Genomic DNA, 19,312 nt, shown 5'->3' on the forward strand with positions numbered 1-19,312 from the left:
CCAGTGTGCCTCCGCAGTGCTCCACTACAGGCATGTCCACCACACCCTGCTTTTTACACGGCTGCTGCTGCCTGGACCTCGGGCACTTGTCCTGTGGCAGGCGCCTTCCCTCGCCTCCTGCCAGCGTACAGCTGGGTGGTTCACACTGACCCGGTTACCAACACTGGCTGTGAACAGATTCTCAAGTAGCGGCTTCACTGAGGCCATCTCTAGAATAGCTTCATCTGTGTGACCTCCCAGGTTTCAGGTAATCACAGGAGCAAGGCCTTGGCTGTCAAGGGATCTGCCAAGCTCACAGGCCTTGGCTCCCAGGGCCTCCACCCTTCCCCTCTAAAGTAGCAGTTACTCGATGTTTTTTTCTACATGGAAAATTCAAGAAAGAGTTTAAAGTATAAAATACAAATCATTGACGGTAACCAAAATAGAAACCTAAGTCAATCGGAAGGAGAGACCCTGACACTTGTGTAGTGAGACCATCACAGACCCAACTAGGTCTGGCCGAACGCTTCAGAAGCCAGTGCAGCCCACAGACACCGAGGAGAGCTGGGCTCCCCTCTCCTGCATTCCTGAGGCAGTGACTCATCTTGTTTCTCTGGGCATCTTGGCATTATAGGTCAGTCCCAGGTTTGGGTGGAGATGGTTATTTAAAGTCTACAGATTGCTGACACTTGGAAATTAACTTCTAGTTAAAACTGTCTCCTAGAGCCGGTCCTTTGACTACTGTTGTGCCCTGGCAGGCGGCCCAGACCTGAGTTCAGTGCCAGGGCTGGAGGGAGCTCGGGGCAGAGCTGCTTTGCACTCGCTTTGTGACGCCCCTTGAATTTGGTTGTCTGCCAAAGATTGTACATCCGTGTGACTCTCAGAGTAGCCAGGGGAGAGGACAGTGAGATGTATCAGGTTGTTCATGGATCCATCCTATTGAGGCTTACGTCAGGCCTGTAACAGAATCTGGGACACCTTCTTTCCTCCCGGCCACACCCTCCCAGGTGCAGACGTCTTTCCCAACTGTCGTCTGAGCCTTGCGGTCACATCGCCCTGACCAGGTAGCATTAGGTTTCTCGAAGACATTTTCACACTCTGCAGGAGCACTGAGCAGGTGACAAATTCATGGCTCAAAGATGAATGAGAATTAGGGTCTCCATGAAGGGAAGAGACGCCCAGAGAAGCCTGGACAAATGGCTGCTTTATACTCTTGGCCAGCTCCACTCTCAAATGCAGGCGAAACAGTCTACTTGTTGGGTGTGTATTTGTGTTGAGTATGCTGTTAGCATTGTTTAGGGATTTTTCAGTAAAAGGTCAAACATCTAGGCTTTAAAAACTTTTTCCGTTAAAAAATGGCTCTTCCCGTTTTTGTGGTTAGGGATCAAGCCAGCTCCCACTGCACACGTCAGTCACCTACACTTGAGATAGTCATCCCCAGCCCCGAATAACCGGCTCCTTGACTCCACTTTAAAATGGGAAGCGGGGAAACCGTGAGACAATAACATTATTAAGGTCAGCCACTGAGCAAAACAGAAATAAACAGCAGCTGCAGAAGCGGCTTTCTCAACACTCTGTTTCCAGGTAAGATATTCTATCCTTTAACGGAAACTAAATATAATTTCAGAAATTTTATCTTCAAACTGGCTGTACCCTAACTTAGGATAGGTGGTTGGGGTGCTAGAATCTATTCCCATAGACCACATAGCTTATAAGCAGCGATGTACTCTCCATTTGTGGGAGTCAGGCTGTCTGAGACAGGAGGAGCACGGCCAGGTTCTGGCAGGACGCTCCTCCTGGCTGTATACTACCGACTTTTGTGGTAGGCTTCCATGATGTACGCGATGGAGGAGCTTCTGGGTCCCATTTATGAAGGCTCTGCCTCCATGACCTAATTAGCCTGCTGAAGGCCTTATCTCCTACTCTCGACTCTTCGGGTGTTAGGACCTGGTGGTTAGGCTGTGAGGGCGTATTACATGGTTATACCGGCATCGGGGAAATGCCCAAATTTTCTCACGTTTAAAAAGCTGGAAGCCCTGTTAGCATGAATTTTGGAAGGCCATTGCACTTTTGCGTGCAGGTGGATTGGCCAGCTTCTTCCACCATCTTCTCTGGGTATAACCACTGGTTAGTCAAGCCACTAAGGAGTAAGGAGCTGTCTGTATAAACCTGACATCCCAGATCAGCCCGGAGGAGCGTGTCTCTTTTCCTCCAGCTTGATGAACGCTTGGTCCTGCAGTGAGCAGGAGGTCCACCAGGATTTTCTAGAATCCGACCACGAGGGGATTGGTAGGCAGACCTGCTTGCTTTCTTGGACACACAACCCACACCTGGAGCATTTTCACAGGGGCCATTGGCGTTTCTAGAGAATCCTGGTTGATTGCTAAGGCCAATTCTTTCCCATTCTAAAACTTGGCTGGTTTACTCACAGGTGCTGCTTCTCTTGCTGGGATCTTTATGGGGTCACACATGGGCAATTGGAGTAAAGGGTGTCAGCATTAGGAAGGCTGAGAACTGAGCTAGATGGAAAAGGAGAGAGAAATGCCTTGTGAGGCTTTGAGCTTGGCTTGGCATTCATTATTACAGCCTTCTGTGGTTTGAGGAATGTGGTGAAGTGGGTTTTCCTTTTTTTTTGTCTTCATTCTGAACCATCTCCTGGAAATTCACATCATCTCGTTCGAGTCCTAGTGTTTCCATGAGAACAGGGATGACAGTTTGCCAGACTCTGGTGTTCGTTTTGTAATCATTACTGTTACTTTTAAAGTTATAGAACCACAACCAAAAGACAGATGCCTCTCCTAACCCAGTGAAGTGATTTCTGGGTCCAGGCAATGTTTTACCCTCGGGGGAAAATACCTGTGTAGGCAGACAGTGACGAAAAGGAACCTGGCTACTGAGAGAACGCTCCAGCGTGTGTTGACCCGAGTGAATGTCCCCTCCTCTCTCGTGGCCCTAGCTTTTAGTAAGTTGACATGAAGAAGCCAGCACACTGAGCTATCCCCTCCCAGCCTGGAATTTTTTCTAAGTGTTGAGAACTGCTTTTTAATTTTTAGGTGGTGGTGGGTGGCACAACACAGGGCCTGGCATCCTAGATGGCCTGGCACTCTCTGTCCTCCCGAGTGTACTGACTGTAGGGCTATGCTATTGCCACCTGTTACTAAATCACAAGTGTGTTTTAAGTGGGAATAGAGTCACTGAAGATTTCCTTCTGCATCAAAATTTTCAGGTATTGATGTGCCAGAAATATGGGAAAGGGATGTAATCAAGTACAGAAAAGGGTAACAGGGTTAGGGGAAGAGCAGATCTCCCTGCTGGATCCAGAGTCACTCCAACCCACATTACTTACTGGGCAGATCGTTATACTCATTTCCATAGATCATTACTTAGTCTCAGTTGCTGCTGTTTGAGGATAGCAGAGCTCTTGGGTAAACTGGTGAGCTAAGCAAATAGTCCTTAGATGTGCTGGGTAGGAAACAGAAGTATGGCCTAAAAGCAAGGGCAAACCCTTTTCAAGCAGTTTATTCCTAGACTTAGGAACAAATGACAGCACTATACACTATCAGAATTTTAACACACACTACAAGGAAGAACTACCTTGAAAGCCTGTCCATAGCCACAGTGAAACCCTGCTTTGATTTCAAGGGTATGCAATAGCCAGAGGCAATACACTCTGAAATACAAGTTACTGGGGCAATATTGGGGTGGGGGAGGGATTGCTTTAAAGTAACTTTTAGACTGCCTAGTTCTATTTCACATGTAAATATTTTGATAATCTAAATGCCCACACTTTAGAAGTGTGACAACATTCAAGTTTTCAGTTGGCTTGTTAAATGAACTCTTCTCTCCCCTCTCCCTTTTCTTCTAGCTTTATCTTCAAGCCAGGATGAAGGGAGACTGGGCAAGACTCCTCCGCCCCACACTGCAGTTTGGGCTTGTTGCTTTATCCATATACGTGGGCCTTTCTCGAGTTTCTGATTACAAACACCACTGGAGTGACGTGCTGATGGGACTCATCCAAGGGGCTGTGGTTGCGATATTAGTTGTAAGTATGTGGAATGCCTGAGTGCTGCTGACCCTGCTAAACAATAGAGAACTCCCCAGCGAGACACCTGACAAGGTAAAAAATGTGGCTCAGCAGTTCCAAGCCCGTGTTAAAGGACAGGTCAGACAGGTAAAAACTGGGCAATTCTTGTACAATTCTTAGTGTTTTTATTGTTAGAGCCTACGGTTCTAGTAAACAATTTTCTTATTGCATGAACTGAAAACTAATTCACTTTAGTTTCATTCAACCAACAGAAATAACTTGTTTTCAAAGCCATACTAAAAAGTACATTTTGAAGAATTTTTCAAAAGATTTCTCTTGTAGTCAGCTTCTGTTTTGTTTTGTTTTTTGAGACTGTCGCTCCAGCTGGCCTGGAACTTGAGACCCACCTGTTCTCTCAGTGCTGTAATTAAAGGCAGCACTCCAACTAGCCTAGTCAACTATTTTTTGTATGTTAATTGCTTCCTGAAATTTTGCCTGACTTTTAAACTTGTGTGAATTATACCATTAACTCTTCTGCCCTGTTCTGTCTCTACAGGCTGTGTATGTATCAGGTTTCTTCAAGAACAGACACCCTTGTTACATAGAAAGAAACGAGGATGACTCGACTGGACTCAAATCGCCACCATCACACATAACTAATCAAGCAGACAACCAGCCTTGAAGGGTGCGGGAGAACTGGTCCGCTTCAGAGGAAACCGCTGGCAGCAGAAGGCAGGAGGATGCATGGCACTTCTGGTGTTTAGGCCATTCCTTGCAGGACTGCTGCTATACCTCTCTTGATGCCCACTTATCTGTGTATATAGTTACGTCTGACACAATGAGTATCTAATAGTTAAGTTTAAAAAAAAAATTCAAGCTTTCCACTAAACACTGCCCCACCTGTACATTTTTTTTATTGAAAGACGCTATGTACAAATGTGTATGTTACACGCCTTTTCAGAATATTTGATTGAAATATAATAAAATGCTTGAGAACAACTCTTGAGTTGGGAGAGCCACATGGACACTCATGTGTGTCGTCAACTTCAGTCAGACAGGAGGCAACACCCAACTCTACAAGTAGAGGCTGGCAGCAAATACAATATCCCTCTTGATTTTGGTGATTCCTAAGGGGGAAAAATATTTAAACTTTAAAGACCATAAATCATAATTCCTAGTACTATGGCTTTAAGCAATTTCAGTCCTGACTAAACTGTTAAGAGAACAACTTAGTTCAGATCCACCTGAAGAATCATGGGGACCAGTCCTTGCTTTTTTTGACTGCCAACTACAGGGTGTTGTGGGTGAGAGGCTAAGCTATTAAACAGGATTCTAGAAAAAGGCCTGAGCTGTCAGAAGTAGCTGATCCAGTCCAGCAGTTATCCTTCTATTAGAAGACATGGGAAATTTTTCTAAAGCAGGACGAGTACACATTTTCTTTTTAAACTGTTTATATCACTGCCTCCTCTACCTTCTAGTCACTCAGCGAAGCTACAGACCACTAGCATGGACTGACTTACAGTCTGTCTTGTCTTGCCCAACATACAGGAGAGACGAAAAAGCTATCTGTAAGCCACATGCTTCCCAACTCCCCACCCTCGGTTACGGTTTAGCCACCTCGTCTCATTGCTCCAACCACACTACCCTCCAACATTATGTAGGCTGTTGCCCAAACATTCTGAGCATACACAGATGCCTTCAGGCTACCATCTTTTCTATTTTTTTCTTGCAGTTTTACTGACCACTGACTGACTTATCTCCCTCACATTACAAGATAAGCCCCACAAACTGCACTGTTCACTCTTACAGTTCTTGAAACAATGCGGGACACATAGTAAGTATTCAGTAAATGTGTAAACGGTAATCTGTGTGTATAAAACAAAATCCCCAAAATGTCTCATACAAACCCTTCGATTTTATGTAGATATTACTAGATGACCCTCCATGATAGTCCAGCCAAAGATAGTTCGAAATGTCCTAAGCTGTGTCAAAGGCCCAAGTCTCAAGATTTGCCTACATTACTGTAAAAGGCTGTCAACTAGATACCGACCTTCAGCAAACTTGTTCTCCAGCTCCGTGTTTCCAATGGCTTTTGCTGCTTGACACATCTGCCGAAGCAGTTCTTCCAGGCGCCTCATACAACGAATTATACTGCCTGGACAAAAAAAGGAACTGAGTTACGTATGAATGCAACCAGCAGTAAAACATTTGTTGAGATGCAAAGCAAGAGAACATGACTGGCTGTTACAGAAAAGGTTTAATTAATCCCCACCGCTGGTTTACGGTAGTAAAGACATAATCTAAGGATGCACTGCCTTGTGTTTAAGAGGCGGGTAAACCAAATGCCCGGCCGCAGAGACGAGGACTTGAGGTTGGCAAGCCTAACTGCTTATTGGGCCTGTAAGAATCAGAACATCTCTGTCAGGCACCGAGTCTATGGAGAAGTGCACAAAACCCTAACAAAGTTCAGCCCATCAGGACCCTGGGTGTGCCCTCCTCAGGATTCTGGATGTCACATGCACTACCTGTGCAGAGAACAGGGTTAGCTTGTTTCCTCGATGTTTTCACTGTGTGATCTTAGAAGTAGCACAGAGAGGAAAAGGCCTTACCCTATGAACTGCAACTCTGAGATAAGTGTCTATCAAAGCTGAAGCTGTAGACGGTGCTACTTGTTAGACTTTTGTAAGGAGGGACCTGGGTTCCTTTCTCCAAGTATGACCAGATTAAATAAAAACTCTGGGGACTTGACTGTAACGTCTGGATTACATTAGGAACACCATTTATCTGCAGTGCAAGCTGTAAGAAAGGTGGCCACATGAGGGCCCTTTCTTAACATCCGCCACATTCCAGTATGTCCCAGTGGAATAAAAGACTGATAGAAGTCAAAGCAGAATAAACACGGAAGTCAGGAGTGGTGGTGCAAGCTCTAGTCCCAGCTCTATGAATAAGGCCAGCCTTGTCTACATATGAAACCCTGTCTCCAAACAGTGCTGGAGTTCAAACCCCTAGGCCTTCCACAAGAACACCACTACTGGCTACATCATAAGTCCCACTAAATATCACTTAAAATGAGGATGTCTTCCTCTTCTAGGTTTGTCTCACTTGAAAGAAGACAATTATAGCCTACTACTACACATTTTTTTTTTTTTTTGGTGAAATTATTTGGCTCCTGGTGAGAAAGCTTATTAAATGAGTCAAAAGCAAAACAAAAAACCAAAATAACAACAAAACAACCAACTAAACAAACAACAACAAAACTAGCAAAAAACAAGTAGTTAATGCTAAGGATTAGGTCCATTCTCACCACTGTGGTAAAGACCTGGTTTATCTAAGGGAGGAAAGATTTATTTTGGTTTAGGGCTTAGCAGTCCATCATAGAAAAGTCATAGTGGGTGTGGTAGAAGGAGCATGTGCCATGTCCTGACTTTGGTCCTGAGAACAATCTGGAGTGGGCTATGCTCTCTGATGGAGGACATCTGCCATGTAATCCAGAAACTCAAGTGTGCATATTAAATGGACAGCACAAGGAAGAGGGCAGTCTTTAGGGGGGCAGCCCCAGGTTGCAGTCTTCTTGTTGCTAGCTTTTTCTCACACACTGGCCAACCATCTGTAAACACATGCACCTGAACCAAGTGCTTTGCCATCCCTCTGAGCCAACCTGGGGAAGCAGGCTTGGCCATCTCTGTGAGTCCAAGGCACTGGGATTCTTGACATGGCTGTGCCCATGCCAACAATACACATGCACTCAGGGCTTCCTCCATCCCCTACAAGCATGTTTCCACCTAAATGGATCTGGTGATGGGTGGGGGAATGGAGGAGGGCCTGAGGAGTTCCAATACCCTCTGCTCCTACTTCCTCCAGGCCCCAGAGGTCCTACAACCTCACAAAAGAGCAACAGCAGCTGGGGACCAAATATATGACCCTACAGAGTCTATTGCACATTTAAGCCATAAAATAACAGAATATGCAAATTCCATAAACACAAACATTAAAAATGAAATTAAGAATGTGTGTCTGTATGTGTATGTGTATGTGTATGTGTTGCTCTTTTCTGCTCAGGTACTACACACGCATGCTACTTATACATACATATAGGCAAAACAAATCTTAAAAAAAAAAATTTTAGGCAGGTTTATATGCTAGAACAGCAGCAGAAAGGATATGATTTAGGAGGATGACAACGATTAAAGATGCCCTCGGGAGTCAGAACAACAGAGAAGGTAACAGAAGAGGAAAAAGTAAAGGCACATGTAGGCAAGCCTCTGGGTAAGAAGATGACTACTGGCGTTCAGCCTTCCTTCTGAAGCAGGGCCGCTGGCAAGCTGGGCTGGAGCTGAGACAGATGCACAGGAGAGCAATTAAGGTGGGGAATTGCTTCTAAGGAAGTGAAGAGAGGATTTCCTCAGCAGAGTCCCTGAGGTAGAAGAACGTGCCATCTAAAAGCTGAGAACAATAGTCACCAAATGACAGGAGCTCTGGGAAAGACTAAGAGAAGCTACAGTATACAGTACTGACAATTTACTACTCTGCCCAGGAGGTGTGACGTAATTCTGAGACTACAGAACATGTTCTTGGGTTGAAGAGACAGCCCAGGGAGTAAGAGGACCCAAGTTTGAGTGCAAGAACCGACATGGCAGCTCACAACTGCCTCTAACTCCAGTTCCAGTGAATCTGACAAGCTCTTCTGAATTCCTTCAGCTCCTGTATGTATATGTACATACACCCACCCCCACCCCTGGCAATAAGGACATAATTAAAATAATAAAGGAAAGATAGATCTTGATAGTGCACTTACTTTTTCTTCAGCAGAGCATTTTTGCAAAAATAAAGAGACAGAGAGTTACCAGACTGACAGGTGACTAATAAGGGAAGAAGAACCCCAGCTGCTTCCTGATCTTTCTTTGAGGCTAAAAAAGGAGAACCACCTTAAGGGCTCAGATGGAAAGTTGGGAGAATGTTCACTCCACAACAGGTCTCCAGAGAATGAGGATGTGGCTAAGTGATATCCACCTACACTATACTTCCTGTTAGTAAGTCAACTCATACGACCGTAATAAACTACTTCAAGACTTGGGAAAACCTGAAAACAAACAGGTTTGCTATTTCTATTACTAGTATTTGTAACAGAACATAGTCATAGAAGACACTTCCAAGCACAAAGCAACAGCCGTTCCCAGTACCTGCTACTGGAAAGACAAAGAGATGGTTAGTGCCTTTTCACATTAAGGCTATTACTAACAGATCTAGGATCAGGCATCAAGAGTCGCAGGCCTTTACTCCCAGCATTCAGAGGGAGAGGCAGACGAATCTCTGTGAGTTTGTGGCCAGCCTATAGTGAGTAATAAGCCACCACAGTTACATGGTAAGACTCTGCCCCTAAAGGGGTGAGGGGATTCTAAAAGATACCAAAATTTGAAAGGGAGAAATGTCTACTGGCTTTCCTTTTCAGTAGTGGGTTCCCCTTCAACCTTGAGGCTCTGTCATAGAAGAATCTTAGACCTCTTTAAGCTTTATAAGTAGAAGTCTTGTAAAAGTTGGTACTGTCATTGTTGCCAACCCCAAATTTGGCTGAGAAAGTCATAAAATGAACAGACAAGGATCAGTGAGATTAAAGAAGGAGAGTGCGCAGTCTCAATGGTATCTAAGGACAGTTGCCTGTTGTGAAACATGTTCAAAATGTAGAGACTGAAACACATGAAACGAGCACATATAAGAGTAAAAACTAAACCACAGTTCTACCGCAATGTTACAGATGCACTCCACTTTGAGAGATGATTAACATTTAATCATCTAGTGGACTAGTATTTAATTCAAATACATGAAACACTAACACTGTAATTCAAATACATGAAAGCTAATCTCAATTTATTAAAATTGAGCCATAGCTACAAAAACTACAAAACAAAACACTGCCATTCTAGCTAGATGCTACTGTCAATAAAGAGACGATCACTGAGGTCTAGTGCAGGAACTAGAGCTTGGTTCTAAAGTGTAAATACTAACAGTGCATAGCACTACATGTCTGCAATCCCAGCTACTTGGGAGGGTAAGGCCAGGGCTGCACAGCGAGACCCTGCTTAAAATGAACAACATTAAAAGGCTGGAAATGTAGTTGGGTGGCCAAGTACCTCTTCAGTATGTAAGGCTCTGTCTCCTACAAACTCTACTAAGAAAGTTTCTCTTCCTACCATTCCTGCAAGATCTCCTTAACAGACCTACCGGTTCTTGGCGGGGGTGTAAGCAGACTAGCAGGGGTCACTGGGTGGGGCTGCTGTGAGCTCTCAATGAAAGAGGGTGTTGTAAAGTGCTTCCAGGGAGCAGAATGGGAACTCATCCACAGCGCTCTTGCTGCTGTCCTCAGATGCTAGGGATGCGGGCACACCACTACCTCAGAAGGAAAGGAAATTCTACACAAAGCAAGGGGGTGGGACAGAAGAGGTAATACATATGCAATCATGACATTAAATGTTTATGCCAACTATTAAACTAAACGAGGTAGCGGCTTACATGGAGGTGCACAGCCCTGTGGAAGGAACTGAACTGGTGACAGGCAATGCAGAGTTGAAGTGGATCTGTTAGTCTTCCACTACATATGCCATCAAAAGTGTGGTACTCTCACGTTTTGTTTTAAATGCATTCAAATGAGTACTAAGAAACACAATCTAATGTTTTCACTATTTTTACAAATATAGGTAGTGGATTTAAATCAGAATCTGCCACAGTTATCAGGAACCACAGCCTTCTAGGTAGAAATTCAGACAACAAATAAGAACTAAAGCAAGAGAACATAATTAGGTTAGGGCATGCATACACTGCAAATCAATTTGGGAAATTTAGTTTTGACAGCTTCAGGCAGGTCGAGATCACTAAGGAGAAAGCGGCATCGAGTGCACAGGCTGCATATCCAATGGCTCTGGGTTCTTGCCCGAGTCTCCAAAACAAATCCCAGTGTACACAAACACCAGCTGCCCACAGCTCCTGCGGCAGAGGCTGCTCCTTACGGGGTTAGTGGAGACCACTGCTGAGCAGTGAATTTTGTAGCATCTTTCCAACCTACTGCAGTTCTATGTAGTTCAAGGCTCGCCTCGCTCCCAGCATTCTGTGGCACCAGTCAGAACCAGCCAGACAAGTGTAGACAAAAGCCTCAACATGGAGCTTACTCCCACACTATCTCAAGCTGGTAGTAACTAGTTGGCTAGTTTCTGGTCCTCCCAGAAATTAAATTCTTGCTAGTCACTCACTGTCTTTTCTTTTTTAACTAAGTGTAACTGTGCTAGCATGAGCTCCACTACTGTAAGCATCTCTGCCTGGGCAATCTGCCAGCACTGTCTTTCTGACACTTAGGAAGAGCCGATGAGCACACCTCTGAACACTGTACAGTCAGGGCTTTGGCCTGTTCACTGCTGTATGACTAGCGCCCTCATTTCGCACATTTTAATAACCTCCCCCCAAATCCTGTTCTTACTAAGTCATCACACCCAATTCTGACCCCACAAGCTATGGAGACCATTCATTAGCTTTCTGTTTCTATAGACCTGCCTACTGTAGCATTTTTCACAGATGAAATCATCTGTCTATTCTAACATTATGTTTAGGAGTTATCTGTACTGTAACATCGACCAGCATTTCTTTCTACAATAAAAATTCTAAGATATGGGTATGCACAACTAATTTGCCTTTTATGAATACTTGGAACTACATGCTTTGATATAAGAGTATTTTCATATGTACAGCCGCAGAGCGATTATACTGTGCATTGTGTAAATGTATTGCTTGTCAATAGAAAAAAACCTACGGCCTATAGGAAAGGACAATATAAAGTGGGACATCAGGAAGGCAGAAAGAATTCTGGGAAAGTGCCAGGCTCAGGAAGATTCTCCCAGGACATGAAGGAGGGTAGAAGCATTGAACCAGAGGTAACCGGCCATATTGTTTTTAACAGCACAACAAAGATTAGAATAAACTGGGCCCAGTGGCACATGCCTGGAATCCCAGTACCCTGGGAAGTAGAGGCAGGTGGATCTCTGTGAGTCTGAGGCCAGCCTGGTCTAAAAAGCAAGTCCAAGACAGCTAGGGCTACACAGAGAAACCCTGTCTTGAAAAACCAAAAGGAAAAAACAAAACAAAACAAAACAACAAACAACAAAGCAAAAAAAAAAAAAAAAAACAACACACAGATTCTACTTGATGTTACTTTATAGGAATGTCATACAATAGAGTATATATTTCGTTTTGTAGAGTTTGGAGAATTAAGATTGTACACATGTTGATACATCATAATATGTGATACCTATGCAGAATTCCAATGGACTTCTTCCTTGAATTCTGAAAAAGATAATTCTGAGATTACACACTTGTTAGAAATGGTAGAGGGGGTAGACTGGGGCTGATAGTGCTTCAACATCTATATCCATTGGAATGCAGCAGTTTTTTGGACATGGCATAGAAAATATTACAGATCTAACTTACAATCTTATAGGACAATCTAACAGAACTTTGAAGAAGATGCCCATAGAACAGAAGATGGATAAAGATCTCCCAGGGTTAAATTAAATGGTACTTCGTTGACTTTCTTTTTCTTTTCCCAAAGTAAATGAGACAGTAGTACAACTGTTAAAAGAAAATTAAAAGATTTTTAAAAGGACTGCTGGATTAGATCAGTCTACAAAGGTCCTAATTCCAGAATGGAAGATTCCAGAATGGCTTTTTTTTTTTTTTTTTTTTTTTTTTTGATGAGCTATGTCAGCTCGTGGCAGCACCCCCAACTGACTTAGAAGAAGATGAAGAACACTGAAGAATCTCCTTATGGAGCTGCCACTGGGGAGTGGGAGTAGGGAGGAAATGCCCTTACTTCCACTGCTGACAGTATACTGTCCAAAATGGCTATACATGAATGCAGGCAAGTTGACTGCTGCTTTGCCAAGACAAAGTAAGCAGTCCTTCATAATTCCTGCTTCACAAGTAAGGTCTGCCAGATATACTGGGCCAGAAAGCTGAAGATTGATGTTCCAACATTACAAAGGAATTTTAGGGACTATCCAGGCAACCAAATATTCTCTGTCAATTCTACAGTATTGGAAGCTGTTTGCTCTGCACTTTCTGCATACCCAGGTAATATTTATTCCTTCTCAAGTGTCTGATGGGATTGAAGACTACACAGTTACAGTTTAATTTAAGCTTAAGTTGTTCAGGATTTAAGAAGATGATTTTAGGTTGGTTATGCAAAAGTTAGGATAAACCACAGTGTTCTACATAACTGAGGTTCATGACCTGACTGACTGCTATCCAGTGTGGTCCAAGGTTAGGATCCTACACACAACTCAATAATCCCAGCTCATGCCAACTCTACTTGAAGAGAGACACTGCCTGCCTGCACTGTACTTGGTTGGCATAGTACTGGATCACCACTAGAATCTCAGAATTATTCATCAACTAAGTATCAAGCTCTGATTACCAAGTCATCCATCTAGCACTAAATCCATACTGTTTAAACACAAACAATACATATGAGTAAGATATTATTCTTACTATTATCAGCAAAAGTACATAAAAAGTCCTTTCCAACGCCGACTCCCTGCCCCAGGAAAGGGTAACACTGTCTTACAGACGCCACTAGAGCACACTGCACAATATCTGCCTCAAAACCCTAAACAGGCAGAAAACAGCTTCAACAGGGAATTCATGAGGATTTCCTGATGCCAACCAAATGCTGAGCAAACTCCTTTCTTCAACCCATGCACAGGTAACAAGAGTCAGACATAGTTTAAGTTCTAACAGATCACCTTCCTGGGCGGGTGCACTGAAACCCTAAGCATTAGCACATATAATCATTCAAGTTTAGTTGGGTAAAATGAACATTCTATCCATTCTTCAAGGCGACAAACTAGATAATTTCTTGCATTTTTAAAGTTTGTCAATATAGACTGCCATATTGTCTTGCTTAAGACATCCCACAACACATGATCGTGATCACTAGTGTTAACTGGTTCAACTAATGTTGGAGAACTCTCCAGCTATTATTCAAGTTCAGTATTTAAAACAACTGGGAACTTTCTGTCCAAGAAGAATGTTGAGAATCTTTTTAGGGAAAAAATAATGTTGGATGCAGCACACGGAGCCCAGTGTAAGTGTTTTGCCTGTGATATGGAGACACACTAGTGGACACGGAGTCTGATTCCAGGGTGTTCCCAACCAGACAGAGCATGCACTGTAACAAGATGGGGGATAGATGGCTACACCGAACAGGAACTAAGGAAGAGGTAAAAAGAAAACTATCTGCACAAAGAAATACTATCCTATAATAAAGATGCTCAGCTGTGTTTTCCTCTTTAGTTATCTTATTTTAAAGTGCTAATAGATACTGTTTATCCCAACTTTTGAAAGCAAAGGTCTACATACCTAACAAAATTCAGACTAGAAAAACAAAAACTGTCATTCGATCTAATTTCAAGATACAGATATAACAGAAAATTTCTCAAATTCCAAACTCTTAGCAAATTATAATTTGCTAAGTATAATACAGAGACCACCTTCAGAATTCAAAAGAGGCAGAACAGATTCTGGAATGCTAAATGCTATGGATAAGTATGACACCTAGCAAAATATGGGTAAAACCACACAGTTTAAGATTAATCTTCAATTTGTAAAAGCTTTTCCATTTAACTTAAAATAAAAAACCCCCACATAACCAACAGAAAAATAATCCACAAAGTAAAATTTCTAGGATTTCCTGAGAGAGGGAGGGTGAGAGAGGGAGGGGGAAGGGGAGAGAGAGAAAGAGAGAGAGGGAGGGGAGGAGACAGTGTGTATAAGGAGAGTGGGGGGACAGAGGGTGGGAGGGGGTGGGTAAGGAAGGTGGGTGGGTGAGAGGGCTGTTACACAAGTGGAAGCCGGAGGCTGATGTCTACTGTCCTCCTCAATTGCTCTCCACCTCCTGTTTTACAGGAGGGTCTTTCACTGAACCTGAGGCTCACCTGTCCTGACACATGCTGCTGTTCCTGGCTTTTTACCTGAGTGCTGGGCTCTTCCTGTACAAAACACCTATACACGTCTTCCTGTACCAAACGCCACACTCATGAAACCACTTTTTCCAAGCCCCAAGACAACAACAAAACAATTCAACTAAATTCTATCCTTGCTCCCCCTGACTCTTCAGACAGGACAGGGTCTCACCAAGCAGCCCTTGCTGTTCTGGAACTAGCTCAGTAGACCAGCCTGTCCTTGAGCACACCTTCCTCTGCTACCCATGCTAGAATTGAAGATGTGAGACGCCACAGCTGACTACTGTTTCCTTCTTAACTTACTTTAAAACAAGGAAAACACCTCTCTCCTATGTGCCACTATTGTCACATGTCACTGTAACTTCTCAGAGAAGCACACATTGCACACGCATGAGCATGTCTATAAATCTTGCTGTTGACTTTCTCGTTCCTTAAACAAGAGCTTTCTGTGGGCAAAGAGGAAATACAGTGTAGTAAGGTAAAGAGAGAAAACATCAACTCATGCTGGCACCTACTTCATAGGTAAAAATTTTTACCTTCTACAAAATTGAGATGACAATAGCCATACCTTCAAAGACATCTGTCATTTTGCAGATATGGGCAAATGTGGCCCCAGTTGCCCAGGTATACACCACATCCATCAGGTGAGGCTTGAATGAACTTAGGTAAGTTTCTTCATCAATCTCCAGTTTTGCTTCTGCTGAAACTTTTGCAATCCTTTTAGCACATTCCTTTTAAGAATAAAGGACAGAATTAAAATTCTTTACTGAGTATCTCCCATATCACGTTTTTTTTTTTTTTTTTTTCTAGATTTCCAAAGCAGGATTCTACAAAATCACTTTTCTTTTAGGAGAGATACAGATATCCAGCGTTGTCTCTGTGAGTTGCATATCCTGCTTCTAAGCAGGCCCAGGACTCTGCTGACAAGTAATTGCACAGTCGGGCTTTCCCAGGGTGTCAGTGACAACAGTGCTGGGGATGCCAACATCTGTGCCAGGTAGACATTTACTACAAGTCCTCCAACTCATTACACTTACAACAGCATCTAACTAAGCTCTGTTTTTAGAAGTCCAGAACCCAGATCAGGTAGTTCCCATCCACCTTAACTCCAGCTGCACGGGATCCAACGCCCTCTTCTGGCCTCTGTGACAACCAGCACTCACAGCTACACAACTTGTACCTTTCACATACATATAATTAGAAAATAATAAAAACACGTATTTAAAATATCTTTTTAAAAAAGAAAGCCAATAACTACTTAGAACTAAATGTCATTTTTAATACTGAGGAAGATGGTGGCTGGACAGATGCCTCGGTGGCTAAGGCCACTGACTGCTCTTCTAGAGGGCCCGGGAGCAACTTCTAGTACAAATAAGCACAGTGGAAAAACCATCTGCAGCTGCCAGTCCAGAAGCCCAATGTGTGACACTCTCTTCCGGCCTCCGTGGGCACTGAACAGATGCGGTGTAGACAAGCACACAGGCAAAACACCTGTGCATCTAAGATAAACATAAACAACAGCTAAAAAAAAAAAAAAAAAAAAAAGATTACCATGGCTAACACTGAGTAAGAAAATAAGCAACAGACTGCCAGTTACTTAGTTTCTGCATTAGTTTCAAATCTACACTTACAAAGCACATATAATTTGTTAAAATAATGAAGGTAGATGCTTAGTTACTAAGCTGAATATCAAGAAGGCTAGTACAACAAAATCCAATGACAAACCTGGCACCAAATGTATTTCCTCTGTGCAGTACTGCAGTGCCGATTAACCTGTGAGCGGGGGAATCTTCCATAATGGTTGGCTTACCTGCATTTGTCGCAGTGGTCCAGCTAACTGCTCTGTTAACTTGGGCATCTCACTAGACTATAATAAAGAAAACGAAATATGAAAACTCAAGCTTAAAGTACTATTTGCCATACAGCATTTAGAATTTATAATCAAATTCAGTTTTCATACATAAAATCACTATTCCTCCCATCATTAATTACCACATTCCAGAGAAAAACACTACACCATTAACTTTGCAAAGTGTGCTGACCAGGCAATTTCTGTGAGTATAAATGGAGCCTAGGAAAAAAGCAAATACTGTAAATAGTGTAACTATCATCAATAGTTTAATTATGAAAGTTTAGCTTCTAGGAAAGTTGGGAGAAAGTTACACTGTAAGGTGATTATTTAAAATACTGCCCCAATCTTATATATCTAGTTGTTTACTCAAGTATATGATAGTTCAAAGTTTAATTGGACTTAATACTTTTTTTTGTTCTTGCTACATAGCTAAGGCTGACCTTGAACTCCAAGATTCACCTGCCTCTACTTCTTGAGTGCTGGGATCAAAAGCATATACCATATGCACGGTTGACTTTCAATACTTTTAATACTGGTTTTCTCAGCAGTAAAATTTGTTAATTTCTAACTTACATAACAGATTTTAAGACTATCATTATAACCAGTTAAATAAAATTAGGGAAGCTATTTGAATTCTGTGTTGTGTTCCTTCTCTGTTAAAGAGAGAAAATATGTCAGGATTAAAAAAAAATCACATCGCCGTAAGAACAGCATGTACAGGGCTGTTAGGATTTAAAATAACCATGTGTGTATGTACATGTCTATCTGTAAGTGTGTGTGTGTGTGGTGGGCAGAGCTGCAGAGGCTAGAAGATGCCTTCGTCCTCGCTTTCCTGCCTTGTTAGCAATAGGGTCTTTGTCAATAGGCTAGCTATCCTGCAAGTTTCCGGAGACTCGTCTGCTCCCCCACCCATTTTCTACAAATGCTAGGAATTCACACACTTGCACTCCTGGGTTTGGCTGATATTTTAAAACTACAGATTAGTTGCAATTAGCGTCTGCATTAGCATACAGGACTTAGTTTCGATTTGGTGGATGGCTACGTAAACATGCAAGAAATCGTGATCCAGGTTTTCTCTTACTCCTGGGAGAACGGAGAAGCTTGGCAGCATGACTGGTGGAGAGGGGACCTCTACAGAAGGAGCGGTGAGGAAGCTACTGGCAGAGCAGCCACTCGTGAGCATGTCACTGGTCACCACTCTCCTCTGGCCACAGGCAGAAGGAGGCACTGGTCCTGAGCAGGGCAGAAGCTGCAATCTCTGAATGTGTGCATTTGGTCCTTCGCTTTAATTTAGGCATCAAATCAAATTTCACACCAGGGAGGCTGAAACAGCAGGCATATCTACCCAGTTCTTCAACCTCCTCTTTCACCCCCACAGAAGCCATGAGAGCGAGTTTTGCAGCATCTCCAGTGTTTAGATCTATGCACTGTAAACACAGGTGCTTAATAAAATTTTGTGGAGGGGCTGGAGACATGGCTCAGAGGTTAAGAGCACTTGGCTGTTCTTCCAAAGGTCCTGAGTTCAGTTCCCAGCAACCACATGGTGCTTACAACCATCTACATTGAGATCTAATGCCCTCTACTGGTACACAGACACACATGCAAACAGAATATAAATAACAAATAAATATTAAAAAAAAATAAAGTTTTATGGATACCTGATCTTCATATTTGAAAAATTTATGTAATTTTCAAAATACTTTTAATGTTACAGAAAAATGAGAGTAGTTTTAGGAACATTTTAAAATGTAAGTCAGTGTGTTAACACACTTCATCTAGAACGTCAAAGAATTTTACTATAGTTATTTTTTTTTGGCTTAACCGTGTGGCATAGAAACATGGAACTAGTCTTACAATTAATGAGGATACATTATACTGTTTAATCACAACTATACAATGTGCGAACAAATAAAGCACAGATTATTAACTCAACTCACATTCTCTTGAAACACAAAGCAGCTTAACAGTGCGGTTGCCTGCTCTGCAGAAAGGTCATTGAAGAGCCCATTAAACATCATCTCTGTTAGGAGGAGCTCGTCAGCACTAAAAAGAGAATACAAAGACCTATCTTTAACAGGTACATTAATGAAATGTACTATTTAATCATGAAGAAAAACAAACAGGTATAACCAAAGATTTGTAAAGGAAATGGTAGGCCTTTCTATTTGTGGATATGTAAATAGCATATGTTGAACAGACACTTCATGATATCCCAAACGCACATATTCATTCAAGTAACCACGTCTTAACTCTTATTTTGTTGGCCCAAAGAACTCTTTTAACTCCTTGAGAATCTCATGCTTTGGTCACAGCCACTTCTCTTCCCTACCCATCACCACAGTTCCTTCTGTCCCTAGAAATACACTGTATACTTATTTTGTTTTATGAAGCAGGGTCTCAAAACTCAATGGCCCAAGCAAATCTCAAGCTCATAGGCATCCTCCTGCTTCAGCTTCC

At 42.7% G+C, this 19,312-nt stretch overlaps 2 protein-coding genes across 3 annotated transcripts in view; one reads left to right on the top strand and one right to left on the bottom strand.

Moving 5' to 3' along the window:
- Positions 1-5,002, top strand: part of Plpp1 (phospholipid phosphatase 1) — a 61,854-nt gene extending 56,852 nt beyond the window's left edge. For both annotated transcript variants that reach the window (XM_055603503.1, XM_055603504.1), the window contains exons 5-6: positions 3,845-4,021; positions 4,560-5,002. In XM_055603503.1, the coding sequence (XP_055459478.1) occupies positions 3,845-4,021; positions 4,560-4,685 (303 nt within the window). In that variant the 3' untranslated portion in view covers positions 4,686-5,002. The remainder of the gene's footprint in view (positions 1-3,844; positions 4,022-4,559) is intronic.
- Mtrex (Mtr4 exosome RNA helicase) overlaps positions 4,896-19,312 on the bottom strand; it is a 65,196-nt gene continuing 50,779 nt past the window's right edge. The window contains exons 23-27 of the mRNA XM_055603501.1: positions 18,793-18,898; positions 16,814-16,870; positions 15,572-15,734; positions 6,054-6,158; positions 4,896-5,130 (exon numbers count right to left, since the gene is read on the bottom strand). Coding sequence (XP_055459476.1) covers positions 5,078-5,130; positions 6,054-6,158; positions 15,572-15,734; positions 16,814-16,870; positions 18,793-18,898 — 484 coding nt within the window. The 3' untranslated portion in view covers positions 4,896-5,077. The remainder of the gene's footprint in view (positions 5,131-6,053; positions 6,159-15,571; positions 15,735-16,813; positions 16,871-18,792; positions 18,899-19,312) is intronic.

Source organism: Psammomys obesus, unplaced genomic scaffold, assembly GCF_907164565.1.
Source record: "Psammomys obesus unplaced genomic scaffold, mPsaObe1.curated_primary_1811, whole genome shotgun sequence".
NCBI classification, from domain to species: Eukaryota; Metazoa; Chordata; class Mammalia; order Rodentia; family Muridae; genus Psammomys; species Psammomys obesus.